The sequence below is a fragment of the Zosterops lateralis genome (genome assembly GCF_965231275.1).
Source record: "Zosterops lateralis genome assembly, chromosome: 1".
Classification (NCBI taxonomy): domain Eukaryota; kingdom Metazoa; phylum Chordata; class Aves; order Passeriformes; family Zosteropidae; genus Zosterops; species Zosterops lateralis.
The window spans coordinates 111,872,078-111,886,273 of record NC_139762.1 but is presented as its reverse complement, the minus strand read 5'-3'; the positions used below and the strand labels follow the sequence as shown (position 1 = coordinate 111,886,273).

At 34.7% G+C, this 14,196-nt stretch overlaps 1 protein-coding gene across 2 annotated transcripts in view; it reads right to left on the bottom strand.

The window, feature by feature from the left end:
• Window positions 1-734: 734 nt before the first annotated feature.
• The window catches only part of SNTG1 (syntrophin gamma 1), a 307,633-nt gene continuing 294,171 nt past the window's right edge, over window positions 735-14,196 (bottom strand). For both annotated transcript variants that reach the window (XM_083877299.1, XM_083877300.1), the window contains 2 exons: window positions 9,855-9,965; window positions 735-955 (listed from right to left, as the gene is read on the bottom strand). In XM_083877299.1, coding sequence (XP_083733425.1) covers window positions 797-955; window positions 9,855-9,965 — 270 coding nt within the window. In that variant the 3' untranslated portion in view covers window positions 735-796. The remainder of the gene's footprint in view (window positions 956-9,854; window positions 9,966-14,196) is intronic.

Below are 14,196 nucleotides of genomic sequence, written 5' to 3'. Positions count from 1 at the left end.
AGGAGAAAATAAATAGATGACACATTACTTTTTGTACTTGCACTTAATTTAGAATTAAATTAATATGCCATTATTTTTACTTTAAGAAGAGGGACTTTTCCATGAAAAAGTGTTTTTTCTTTTTGTGGCTTGTTTGTTTTATTTTCTTTTTAATATATCAGGTCAGTATGGCTATATGTTTGCTGTTGTTACTCTTAGATGAAGAGAACAGAACAGGAAAAGTAGCATGACTCCATGTATGAGCACAAGTATGGATTTACAACAGTGCTTAAAGTGCTTTCTTATTTGAGGAGGTACTTATGCAAATGTCTTTTCATGCTTATCTCCTTTGTCATCATGTACTATATGCCTGCTTTCATTTATAATAGAATGATAGGGCATTATGTTTATACTCAGAGTTTAGTATATTGTCATAAAAACATCTGAAAAGAGGAAAATGACAATTCTATTTGTGTATTATTACAGCAATTTGAAAATTTTATTAAATACTCAAGTGCTTCATTTTGCCATATATTCCTTTGCTTCCAATGTTGCTTAAAGCACTATGTAAGTACAAACAGATAATACTAAAAGCATATCCATCCTATTCTGGGGTTTTGACTAGGATTATTTACTGATGTCTTGCAGAACCGAGATGAAATTAGGATCCCACGTGACCATTTATCTGCTGATGCTGCAAGATGTCTTGCCTCCAGGACTCGCTTCCACATACATGGTTCACCAAAGGTCTAAATCTTATGAATATTTATACATTTTTATGTCTCGTTGTTTAGTGGCAGTGCTGTCATGGGGGATGTCAAGTAGAATACTTTAATTTGCCAGTACCAGAAGTTGTGGGAGCAGCAGAAGCTGTGGCTTGGCTGCCTACATACAAAGGGTCCAAACAAGCCACTTTGGCTGCAAAGAATGAGTGAATACAGTGAAGGACTGCAAACAGGTTAGAAAACTCCAGCTCCTGGAAGTGGAAAAAAAAAAAGAGATTAAACACGAAACAGAAGAACACCCTGCAAACGTAACCAGGAATAAACCACTATTCCAACAGCAATGATTTTCACAGCTTGATGTAATTCTGCTAATGTGCCTTATGGTTCTCCATTAGACATGGAAAATGGAACATTCCATAAATAATTGCTTGGAGGCTAAGAAGGACAAATTTCTGGATTAAGTGCCTCCACAGAAATATGAGATCCTACTAGCTAAAGAGGAAAGAAAGTGACACTATATAATTTTTATTTTGCCTTAATGCAAATCTGGCCCTTTTGCAGGTTAATTTAGACAGAAACTTTACGGCTGTGCTGTAACAGTCTGCACACCTCTGGACTACTACTATCTAAACAATGTACCCACAAACATTAATAATGTTGAGTTCCATATATATCACATTTGTTCATCATGTCCCCTCACATTATTAATCAGCTATTAAATCACACAATTAAACAGCTATTTTCTTACCTGATTCTTTAATAGATATATTAAAAAAGAGAGGACATATTTCCAAACTATGCTATCACACAGTTATAATTTGGATATGTTATTGGGCCAAAAAAAGGAACATATTCAGTGTTTTAAATTTATTAGGAATGTTATACAAATTCCTTATTTTTCTGCTTTAATTTACATTTCTTTACAGCTCATTCAGCATGTGATTAGACTAGCTGGGACTTTTTTTAGACTCCACTAGAGAGGAAATAAATAAAAACTACACCTTTTTTACATATATAAATTTGCTCCTTTAGGTCTAACTGACTTTATCTAATCAATTTTTTTAGGGTAACTTCAGTATATGTTTTTGAAGCTGGTATTTAATCAATAAATATCTCTTGTATTTGAAATCAATTATTCAGGTACTTCAATACATATAAGTCCAGGGAAAGTAGTACAGATTTTACATCTTTTTGCTTTGATTCACTGCCCATACAAATTTTTTTTTACTGCAACATGAAATCAATAATTGATATCTGTGGTATATTCTACTTGTCTTACTGTCTAGCATTGATATTTCCAGGCTATGTAGTGCCAGGGTTTTGCTCTTTTGTCAAGGAGAATATTGAAAATGTTGAAATGTTGTAAACTCAACAAAAATTGCTAAATCTCTCAAAATGACATTAAACTGTGATTTTCTGCCTCTTGAGATTTCCTGAAAGACATTGTTTCATGGAACACATGGAGGCATTCATAAATCCCTCATGGGTGAGAGACAACAGTGTGAAAGCAGACAGCTGGATTTCCGGAGTGTCCAGGGATGTACCGAATGGGTGAAGCTTTGTTCAGGTCTCCTACAGCCTCAGCAGATGTCCTTCAGACACGCTCAGAAATAAATTGATAACATCCCATGAGGTTCTTTAAACTCCCCTGATGACCAATTTCCAATAAAGAAGATAAAATTTATGCCAAGTTTCACAAACCTGCCAGCTGTGTCTATATAGAAAAATCATTTAGAGACATTCTCAATTTTAAACCAGGAGAGAAGGGCAATTTTATCACTATGTCAAAGTAGATTTTTTCCTCCCTCAAATTTCAAAATAAGAAAAGTTACCATAAATAAGAAAATAATGGACATTCAAAGATGAGGAAACAAAGAATTATGGAAGCTATTTTAAAATAACAATTATGAGTTGTGGGAATTAAGTTACCTTTCAGTTAACTTCATTTTATTAATATATTATTTACCCTTTTATTTACCTGAAGCTTAAGATAAGGGACTAAATATTGAGTGGAACGATGAAATATTTTTAATATCAATTGCATGTATTATCTGTAGAAAGACTACATTTCCCCCCATGTTTCAACAAGACAACCATATTAAAACAAATGTTACAGTTTGAGAATTTTTCAAGTCAATTAGGTAACGCTACAAGCTGAACGTTGTTACTAACATAATTACAGCTACTGGACACTTAATTTTCACAGTGCATGAGTATAATTACTACCAAGAGTTATCACAGGTGTTTTGTTTTTGCAATAGTAACACATCAGGAATATCCACTGCTGAATCAACCATCAAGGGAAATGGGTGAGACAACAGAAGAGCCTCTGTAGGTCCCACGTGTTAACTATCATCAACAGAAATGACACAACATGGAAATTACCATGACAGCAAAGAAGAGCACTAAGAAGTCAGCAAGTGCTCAGTCATTATTTCAATGAAACACTATTCCTATTTCAATGAAAAACATTTTTAACTGGAAATTAAAGCAATGTGAAGCACAGTAGGATGACTGGTGTGTGGCAAGTACATGCAGGTCTGATTAATGGCTGCAACTCAGTTCCCAGAAGCCTGATTGATGGCAACAGGATCTATCAGGAACAACACTTTTCAGGCAGATTAGCCTAATCACAAGAAACCTTAAGAAACAGATACAACTCCATGTAGCACTGCTGACAGACAAAACACGCCCTCACTTCTGCTGGGAACTGGCACTTTGAGGTGCCTCCAGGTCGGCACTACCGCCAGCAAATAGAGGGGAACCCACAGGCTCTCATGCACCCCCAGCTCCCCTGGTTGTTTCTGTACACACTTTGTCCTCAGCCATACTTCTGTAGGAATACACTTTCCTCTAGGCAGGGTAGGGTGTATTGCACACACAGTCCAGATGAAGTTTCAAGTGAACAAACTGACAAACCCTAAGAAACTTGAAAAAAAATATGCAGTTAAGCCATTGAAGTTGATACCAGTAGGGAAAGCCACATGCTCTGAATCCTCCAAAAAGCAAATAAATCCTAATTTAAGTCGCATCTACTTGTCCATGCACAAGTACACAATTTACTATTATTACAATTTCCAGACTATTTCCTGTACACCTCACCTAAAGCCCTACTCTTCCAGGAACATCAGTGTAGCCTCTGGTCTTCAAATTCTTTCTAAGCTACCTCTTGATTAAACTGCTCTCACCCTTCATTGCTGTCATTATACCAGACACTTTCAGATTATTAACCTGAACATCTGCAGTTCCTACTGAGGACAACATAAGTGGGCAAAAAGGCATGTGAGAAAGATGCAGTCATTGAAAAGATCAGAAGTATATTGGAATTCTAGTAGCCTTTCACAAACGAAATCTGGATTGAAAAGACAGAGAAGGAAAGAGAAAACAGAGTTTCCCCCTGAGAAATCCCTTATTGCATTGTATTATACATATATTATGTACTATGATACAACTAGAGAAATGATACATTTATAAAACTCAGCAATTGTATGCTTGGAAGTACTCACAGTATATTTTTAAAACAGTCTTTTCTTTCATCCATATATAAACTGCTCATATGAGAAGATATTTGTTCATCAACAGTGGAGTTACATGATCTCCATATTTGAATAGAATCTGATCTAAAATAGATAATCCATGTGCATGACAATTATATTCCTCCTCAAATAATCCATGTGCAAGACATGGGTAAACTAAAAACTGAACCACACAAAACAACACAAGTCAGAAATCCGAACTCAAAAATTCAGTAACTGCAACTGAGCAATCGCTCTATAAAAATCTTAAGGATGCATACTTATAACTCATTTAAGATGATATCTAAATTTGAAGAGCACTGTGACGCTCACAGAAAAACTCTCAAGGCTAAGAACAACGATTAATTCAAAATTGCATTTTAGAGAACAGACTTGAAATGAGCAGAAATGTCAGTCTGGAAAATGATGCAAGTACCCATCAAGTCACCTTGCAACAGTAGAAAGTGGGTATTTTGTTCACAGTAATGTGATCAGTAGTCATTCAGGATATTTAAATTAGATTTCTATACAAGATAATTTCAATTACAAATTAATTGGCATTAATTAATCCTAAGGTAGTAATAATTAATAATCAGATTAATGCATAATCCTTGAAGTTAAACTTCTTCCTTGGCTTGATATCTGCGCCTTCTTTGGTTTTCCATATTCAAATAGATGAAGACAATTGACTGGACCTTCATCTTGATAAACTTATTTTTGTACCCACTTCAGTTTTGTATTGCTCATCTTAGGAGTTCAGCCAATCTGTGAACAAAAGCTCACCTGATGCAGCACAGCAGTGTGGCCTTGCCTGAGTTTTTCTGAGAGAATTGTTGTGCTGCAAGTTGGGGGAGGTGAAAGCACAGACTGAAGTGTAGCTTTTGAGTCATATATGTTTTACCAAGCACAGAGACCCTCAGTTTCCAGTTCGGTGAAAGTTCAATAATGTAATAAAATGTGGATTTTTATACACATCACTTCTATGTTTGGAGGCATATGTTTATATCTCAAAACAGGAACTCTCAAAGATTTGAGGTACTCTTTTTTTGTCAGAAAAGTCTAGTACTTAGGTAAATATGAAGATCACAGCACTCTGAGTTTATCACAGTCCTTACTGAGATTGTGTATCACCTTTGGAAGCTACTGTGATACTATTGAGACACTCACTAAACTACAGCTAAACAAACAGGTGAACAGATAAGTAAACTAGATAGGAAGGTCTAAGTGAATCCTTTTTGGGCCTTGCATATACAGAGAAAGCTTTGCCCTTCTGTGCTTAATTTGTTTTTGTTTTTTTTTTTAACCCAAGCCAAACAGCTCAGTAAGAACAAATACAGGAACATATTGACTCCACATTCTGTCAAGGTGACAGCTCTATTTTGTAGCTTTCACTTGTAAAAATTTTGTCTCACTGAGCAAACTTGTGCAATATCTCCTGCTGAGTGACAGCTGGGAAATAACCTAGAGATTGGAATGTCTAAGAGGGTATCAGTGATTAATGTTGCCCTTAAGTGGTTTTCTTGTCAGAAACCACTTAGACCTTGACATAGGTACCTTTTAAGTTAGGTGTTTGCTTTAAGGCACCCTGCCTTAGACCCACTGGTGTGACCTATGGTAATTATTGTTCAGTTTTTTAGACTGGAACTGCTTAAATCCACAAGGAAGCACTTCTTTTATTCTACTTTATCTTCATTGTAACATGATTCAACTTAGAGAGAAGCCAAACAAAAGAATGAGTACAATGTCTCTACAGAAAAAAAAGACAGTATTTGAAATGTTTAAATACCTAAAAAATAAATATCTAAAAAGAACTATACTGAAAAATAAGCTAAACTGTAACTAAATCCATAGCATATGCTGTATGTCTCAAAGCAGGCCATTTTGAATTTTTTAAATCAGGTGGACAATAAAAAATTTTGCCGATATTATAAAAAGTATTAGCTATTCAGTGTTAGTGATGGACTTTCTTTCACAAAGGAATATGAATTCTGGTGGAAAGTGTTTTTCACAAGAGCAAAACAAAAAAAAAAAAACCCTAAATGATGAATGTATGTGGTACTGCACTTTTTCTCAAAATGTATTTTTCCTAGATTTTTCTAACACTTACATGTTATATTCCACCAGAATACAGGGGAGGTGCTGGACAATTATGAACATAGTATGGCTAGAATTTAAAATGTTGATGCATACCTATTTTTTCCCAAGCAATATATTTGAACACAAGTTGGAACACATTTCTAGAATAACAAATTTATCTAATTTTGGATCAAAATTCAATAGCTGAGCATTTTGACATCCTTGATTCTACAGATCATGAATAAGTGTTCAAAAGGGTATTATCACATAGGTTCAACATGCCATAATCTCACACATCTGGGAAAACATGAGATACACAAAATGTTCTGCATTATAAATGAAGGAAGACTGGAAGAATTTGGAATTTGATAACTCATATTTTTCTGTGAAGCTGTTATATAGAACCATAGAATCATTTAGGTTGGAAAGGACGTTTATTAAGTCCAGTGGTTAATCCAGCACTGCCAAGTCCACTCTTAAATCATGTCCCCAAGTGTCACATCTACATATCTACACCATCCCTCTGGGATGGTGATTCCACCACTTCCTGAGCAGCCTGTTCCAATGATTGGCAACCTCCCTAGTGAAGACATTTTTCCTAATATCCAACCTATACCTCTCCTAGTGTAACTTGAGGCCATTTCATCCTGTCCGACTACTTATTATGTATGAGAACACGCTGACACCACCTAGCTACCATCTCCTTTCAGGCAGTTGTAGAGAGCAACAAGATTCCTCTTGAGCCTTCTTTTTTCCAGGCTAGACAACCCCAGCTGCATCAATTGATCCTCATCAGACTTGTGTTTCTGACCCTTCACCAGCTCTGTTGCCCTTTTCTGGACTCGCTCTGCCACCTCAATGATTTTCTTTTAGTGAGTGGCCCAAAACTGAAAATAGTATTTGTGGTGTCCAGTAAGTTATCTGCTATGCCCTGCCTCCACATTGCTGCCTGGGAATGAGTAAGTGAAGAGCCCTGGTGCAATGGCTCCTCAAATTTTTGGTTTTATTCTTTGCTGAGTTCTCCTTTCACTACATTCTGATTATTCCTCATGTACTACAACTCCGTAAAATAGAATAGAATCATAAAAAAAATATTACAGCAGTGGGTCTCCAGGCCAGCTGCAAAACAAGCCTGCATTTAACAGGTGATGATAGCTGTGGCATGAATATTCATCACAACCTTTAACAGATGTTTTACAAAATTTCCATCCTCTGATTTCAAATGAAGCCTGCATTCAGTATTCATGAAATCTGGCATTACAAATATTTCTGAAAATCCGATTAACACTTCCTAATGACTCAACAGTTCTGCAAACAGCTATACCTCTAACTTAGGAATGTAAGGCAAAAAATAGAGACTAGACTGTTTCATCTCTCCTTACGATGAATAGTGCTTTAAATCTATGAAAGGTTTAAAGGATCCAGAAGGGGCTGATCCACAAAATTGTAAGCCAACCAGTGTGGAAAATATATGACTCATGAACCCTCACATTCCTTTTACAGACACACTTATCCACATTTCTTAGACTAAGCAACATACTTAATATGTAAACAAATTGAAATGGATAGAAGTGCTCTTTATAAATGCTACAGCACCTTCCAAAGAGAATATAACCTGACATCTTTGCATATAGTTGATAAGATTCGATCACCAAGAAATTAATTAAAATAAACAATTTTTTATTTCCAAATTGAGTAATGCGAAAGTTTAAATTTGTAGTAAACCAGGGAACATGACAGCATATTAATAAGCATGGTAGCAGGTTTGTATAATACTCTGGCTTCAAAGGTGTAAGGTAGTATTTCTACCTTAATGAAAGTTTGGCAGAATTTTCTAGAACTCAATTTGAGTGGAAATAACAATAGGTACAATGAAGGCATCAGGATACCTCTAAAGCTTATGTATATCCAACATACTCATGTATCGCTAAGTTTTTTATATGACAGATACAATTTAAAACAAGGAAAAAACCCTTTTTTTTTTTTTTTAATCTAGATTTTATTCTCTGGTTTTATTTTTAAAAAATGTAATTCAGTATTAAAAATATATTCTAGTTTTACCAGTTAAAAAAAAACCCAAAAAACAAAATAACAAAACCAAAACCCCCAAAATCCCCAAACACCCCAACAGTGAGACATTAACAGTGAGACATTCTTGGACTCCTATGAATTTTTGTTAGTGCTAAAATCATGTGTTAATATGACAGCAATAGCAGACAGATATTAGAAAAATAGTGATGACTTTAATCCTTCATCTGTATATAAGAGCTGGATAAAAGTTTAAAATTACTTCCTTAAGACAAAACCATCCCCATGACATTAGGTTAAACTGTATTGTCTTATTAGAGCCGAAAAAAGGTTCTGTACTACTAAACATATTTCCGAAGGAAATCAGAAATAAGAAAATATTTATCTTTGAGCTGCAGCAGAACATGAAAGTATCAAAATCATGGTCCGCACATTTTATTGCTGTTGGTTTAATGGGAACTCTTACATACCTTTATTTTATTGAGTAAAACACCTAAAATCGAGTAAATAGCTGCTGAGTAGAAAATAATTAACATCATGCATAAGGAGACATGGAGAAAGATGCTTAATGTAGCTATTGGCATTTAAACATATAACTATCCCCAAAACAATGCATTTTTTTCTTTACATATTTTATAATACTCTACATATTTAGCATTTATAGACAATCTATTTAACCATTTTCTTTTTGCTCATGGATCCATTGTTATCATGTTCATTCAGCAGTTTTGTCTCTGACATGGTCAGGAAAAGCAGTATAGTAAATGCTTTAAAAGCAAAGCTTAGACATCGACAAGAAAATAGTCTTTACGTTTATACTAAAATTTGGATTCTAGTCAAAAAAGAACTTTGACCCAGACTCTAAGGCAGTTGCAACCATCACAGACTTGGGGAGATCACTTCTCACACTCATTAGGATAGTAAATGTCATTATTATCAAAAGACTTAAACTGAAGTAAGCTTAAATCTCTCATGGCTACTGTTTTCACAAATTAACTCTTGAATCAAATGCACAACTGGAAATACAACTTTCATGATTTTGCCATAGACACAGACACAAAGCTTCAGTCTTGTTGGGAAACATGTATTTAATCCACACCTTTTTTTTTTTTTTTTCCTCTGACAAATAAAAACAGATTTTCAACCTTTGCTGGGTTTTATTCCCAGGTTGACTTAAGGATATATTTTTCACCATTTCTTCATGATACAATTATAGGGTGAAAAACAGGGTACTCAAGCTCTCAGATAGCTTTATCACAATAACAAAGAGGAGAGTTGGAAAACATACCTAAACCCATATATACTCTAAGTCCTGTATTTTATTATTTTTAAATCTAACTATACCTTTCAAAAGACTTTTAACTAGATAAAAGTAATTTGTTCAGTTTTCTTCAATTTCCTTGGTTTTGTTTGCATTCTTTGTGCATTAAGCTAATATTTCCAAGTAACTTGGTTTACTATACTTCCCCCTCTCCCCTAGCTGCTTTGAAAATTGTATATTGCCTTTATACAAACAATGTATTGCTTTTACCTTTGCTTCGATTTGTTTAGTATCTTGGTTTTGGAACAAAAATTTGATTTTGCTCTTCCCATCATCTGAAGAACCTTTGAGCTGGGAAAACTTGTACCTCCAAAGTACAGCCTAAAGGGAAGAAAAAAAAAAACAAAAACAAACCCAAAATATAAAAAATCATACACAAGCAAGTCAATGTAGTTATAACTGAAAATTGTATAAGAAATATCTGATCTCCTTCCAAGGAAAGTTTTAACACCTCTATGGTACATAACTAAATAAATGTAGTGTTCTCTGGTCAGATGTTCCTTTAATCATCTGGATATATTATATTTTGGCAGTGCTTGAATAACACCTGTCAGACTAAATTTGTGAAATTTACCCTGAAATTCCTTAACCTATATTTAATACTGACTAAATAAAAAAGAGAAGGATTTTTTTTTCCACTAATGATCTGTGCATTCCCTACTCTATCTGAAGTGTTGATCTGACATACAAGCACCCTCTTTCCATACTAAAAAAATCTAGTATTAACATAAAGGGCATATCATACTAAAACCAAATATCTATTTTTAAAGGATAAAATAACAAAAGAAAGGTCTTTAATGAGAACATACTTTGAATTTATTTATGAGAACTCCAGTGAGGAATTTCAGCAAATAATTAATTCTAACCATATCAGTGACCTTTCAAGTAATTATGAATTACATTGTGTCTTGTTGAAAAAGACATAATGTTTTACAAAAAATATATAATTAATAAAATTTAGAGCTGTCTAGAAAAACGTCTCTTTAAAATTATATCTACAGTGGATTTATGTAGAAAAAAAGAATTTTAAACTACTTTGCTTAAAAATGGAAAAGAGCTATTTTGTGGTCTTTTCAACCTCATTTAAAGATATCTTCCACCTCCAGATATTTTGGATTGTTAAAAATTTTCATTGTGATTTCAATAATATTTCACATAATTAAGAGGTCATCATCACTTACGCTGTGCTACTACTTTGATGAACATTAATTTCACAGACATTGGACAACACATAAACTTAAGGAAACCCTTTTGTCTAAGGGTTTGTAAATTACTTCCTTTCAGTAGTGTAGGATGACATTTCCATCCCTGCCTTTAGTCCTTATCTCTGAATGATTTACTATCTACTGGAAATTAAACAGAATATGGGAGAGGTCAAATTTTTAACTGTCCTAAATCCTTTGCTTCAGGATGTGTTGGTCTCTGTGTCAAAGATGGCAAAAATCTGTACCCTGCACCAAGCTGAATAAAGTTTGTTGTGTTTGTCCTAGCAACCTGAAGAGAAAAGAAACTACAAGGACAGCATCTTAACTGTGCACTGTACACAAAGCAAGTGCTAGAATTTTTCTCTATAAGAGTTACCCCTTCCAGATTAAAAAAAAAAAAAAAGAACTCTAGTCTCAACATCACTTGCATTATTTGCGTGTATGTGACAGGTGAGCTCCCATCTGCAATAAACAGAGTTAAGGACATTCTGTTTCACAGAAATTAGAGGAATTTGGCAGTTTATGGGAAAATATATCCTATTTGTTTCAAATGTTGTCTTCCTGAGCCCACCAATCTGTGCTACAGAAAAGGGAATAGCTTCATTTCTATGTGTGTGAAATTCCTTTGACATTGTTTGATCAAAGATGTTTATTTATATTGTACAAATAGTGAGGTAAAAAACAAAACAAAGCAAAACAATCCAGTGTATAAAATCATTCAGGTGGCTATATTCCTACCTGCTTTGTAAGCTCCTCTTTTTTTTTTTTTTTACAGATCTAAAAATTCAACAAATCTTGTCAGAAGATCAAGACCATTGCCTTTCTGCAGGGACAGCAAATCTACTTAGGTATGTCATTTCCTGGATGAGAAATGTAAAGGGCACTGATTGTCTCTTTATCTCAGGAGAAAACAATCAAAGCAATGAGCTATCATCTTTTTCTTCTCTGATGATATATGGAGAGGCCAGGAGAGAGATACAGCATTAACAAGGACCCTTAGATGTGCAGGCAAAATCCCAGGGTACTTGGCCTTATTCCCAGTCAGATTAAGTTTGAATGAAGATGAAGGATGTATAGAACTGAGGTACTTTGACATTTCCATGCAGTTTTGCCATGCTCTTCATTCCAATTCAGAGGAAAGACAATGACAGTCACACCAAACCTCAGGCATGACTCAGGAACATACTTCAATTTATGAATAACACTGGTTTTGGAGACTCCTACTTGGCAAGGGCTCTTACTTAAGAACACTGCAAAATCAGGTTATAGTGTGGAGAGAACTAATCCCAACACAAATGCATTTCAACATCAAGATATTAAAACAAGCTCCTAGAACTGACAGTTTCTGCAGAGACAGTTAAACACTCTTCATCTAAAGTGTAAGGAGTAGAAATGCTATTGAAAATGCATGAAATGATTCCCACGTGAAAGAATTATCTGCTCCTTTTGAGTGATCTTCAACAAATTGCGTACACTTTCCCTCAAAATTGTCTACATGAGGGAGCGATCATTTGTGAAAATAAGAATAGAGAAATGTTGTGAGCTTTAAGTTATTAAGTCAGGAATACAAAGTATTTCAAGCTAGTCACCCTGGCTATTTCTTTTTCTAGAGAATCTCTGAATAATAAATCCTGCATCCTGATTTAAAATGGGGAGAACTGGTTCATTATGGTAGAGTCTGGATGTGTGTCCACTTCAATATACCATACTACATTAAAGGTGTAACAGATAGCTTAAACCACTTAAACGAGATGTTCAAATTCTAGATAGCAAAAATTGGGTAAATTAGGTAATCATATGACCAGTAAGACCCATTTAAGTCCTTTCTCCTTTAATCCTTAACCAAAGAGGCTGACATGTTGCCCTGTGTAGTCAGAACTGCACATTTTGCATGAGTAGCACATAGAAAAGGGACGCAGAATGTTGTGACTACAGTCACATCAATCTTAAAATAAAGTATCTTGGGGATCACTGGATTAATTCCTCTGGGTGCATATGTTCTGAGTGTGGTTCTTGTCTTCTTTTCATTTTCATTACTGCAATATACATAAGCAGTGAACAGCGGCCAGACCTACCCTTTTTCAATACCCCTTTTCAAACTATATACTTTATATAGTAAGAAAGTAAGAAAGGAGAGACCAGACCCACCCGCCTGAGCACCAGTTTCACACAGATGTGCAACTACAGCAGTGAAATTAACTCATGAGAGAGAGTTTCATGTGTTATCTTTCATGATCCTATGGGCTCACTTCAGTGCTACAGTGCTCACTGTGGTGGCTCTTCCAAATTCTAATTTTAAAGGCTAATTCTACTGCATTAGGCATAGGTATTCTTGGGAATACTGATCTACACAGCTGTCAGAGTAATTATTTTTTCATGTTTTTGAATATCAGAGTTCCTCAGAACCATTTGTTGAATGATTGCCTCAGAAAGTTAACATAGGCTGTTATAATTTTGTACAAATATATATATATATATATACATATTGACTCTTAACAAATAAGTACACTTGTAAAACATGCTGGCTTTTTTGAAAATTGTCAACCACCTAAATGCGTGTCACATAAAATATTTTGAAATAAATTTTCAGTAATTATGATATGTAAGCGGAAATACTTACTGGTTTGAGGATGCAGAGTTATTGAGCTAAACACTCTTAGGGCTACTTTTAGCTGACAAAAACCGCCTGTTCTCTTACAAGTACTTCCCTCAGTAATTGTGCATAACCTGCATCACCGAGAATATTTTAAAGGTCTATATACAGCATTTATAGGAAGCAATAAATTTTTGTTTGCCCTAAAATAGATTTGACAGGTGGACTAGGTGCCAATGCCTTTTAAAGCACAAACTGCAACCAGATTAAAAAACATTCCCTTGCAGACAGTGGCATCAACTACACACTGAAAATACCACCAGTGCCACAGTTTGCATAGTCCCAGTGTGGTCACAGAAAATCTGACATAATTCATCTATGTCTTGAAAAATGCACTATAAGAAGGCAATCTCTTTGAACAAATACAGCATGTATCATGCATAAAATTGAAAACAACCAATAAGATATAAATCCTTTCCCCAATTATTATTCATATATTGCTTAGGCTGCTTTTTGCATTTTTCCCCATTTAATAAAATTGACTTCAAAGAATACCAGAATGCAATGCAAACAAATAAACTGCACAGACAAACTGACAAATTAGATTTAAGACTCCTCTTGAGATGTTATTAAATTGTTGTAATAACAAATCATCAAAAAGCAAAATCCTGTATTCACTGAAATTAACAGGATTGTTTTTCCTGTTATGTATCTGGGACCAAGATTCTTCACCAATACTTTTTAATGAGAAATA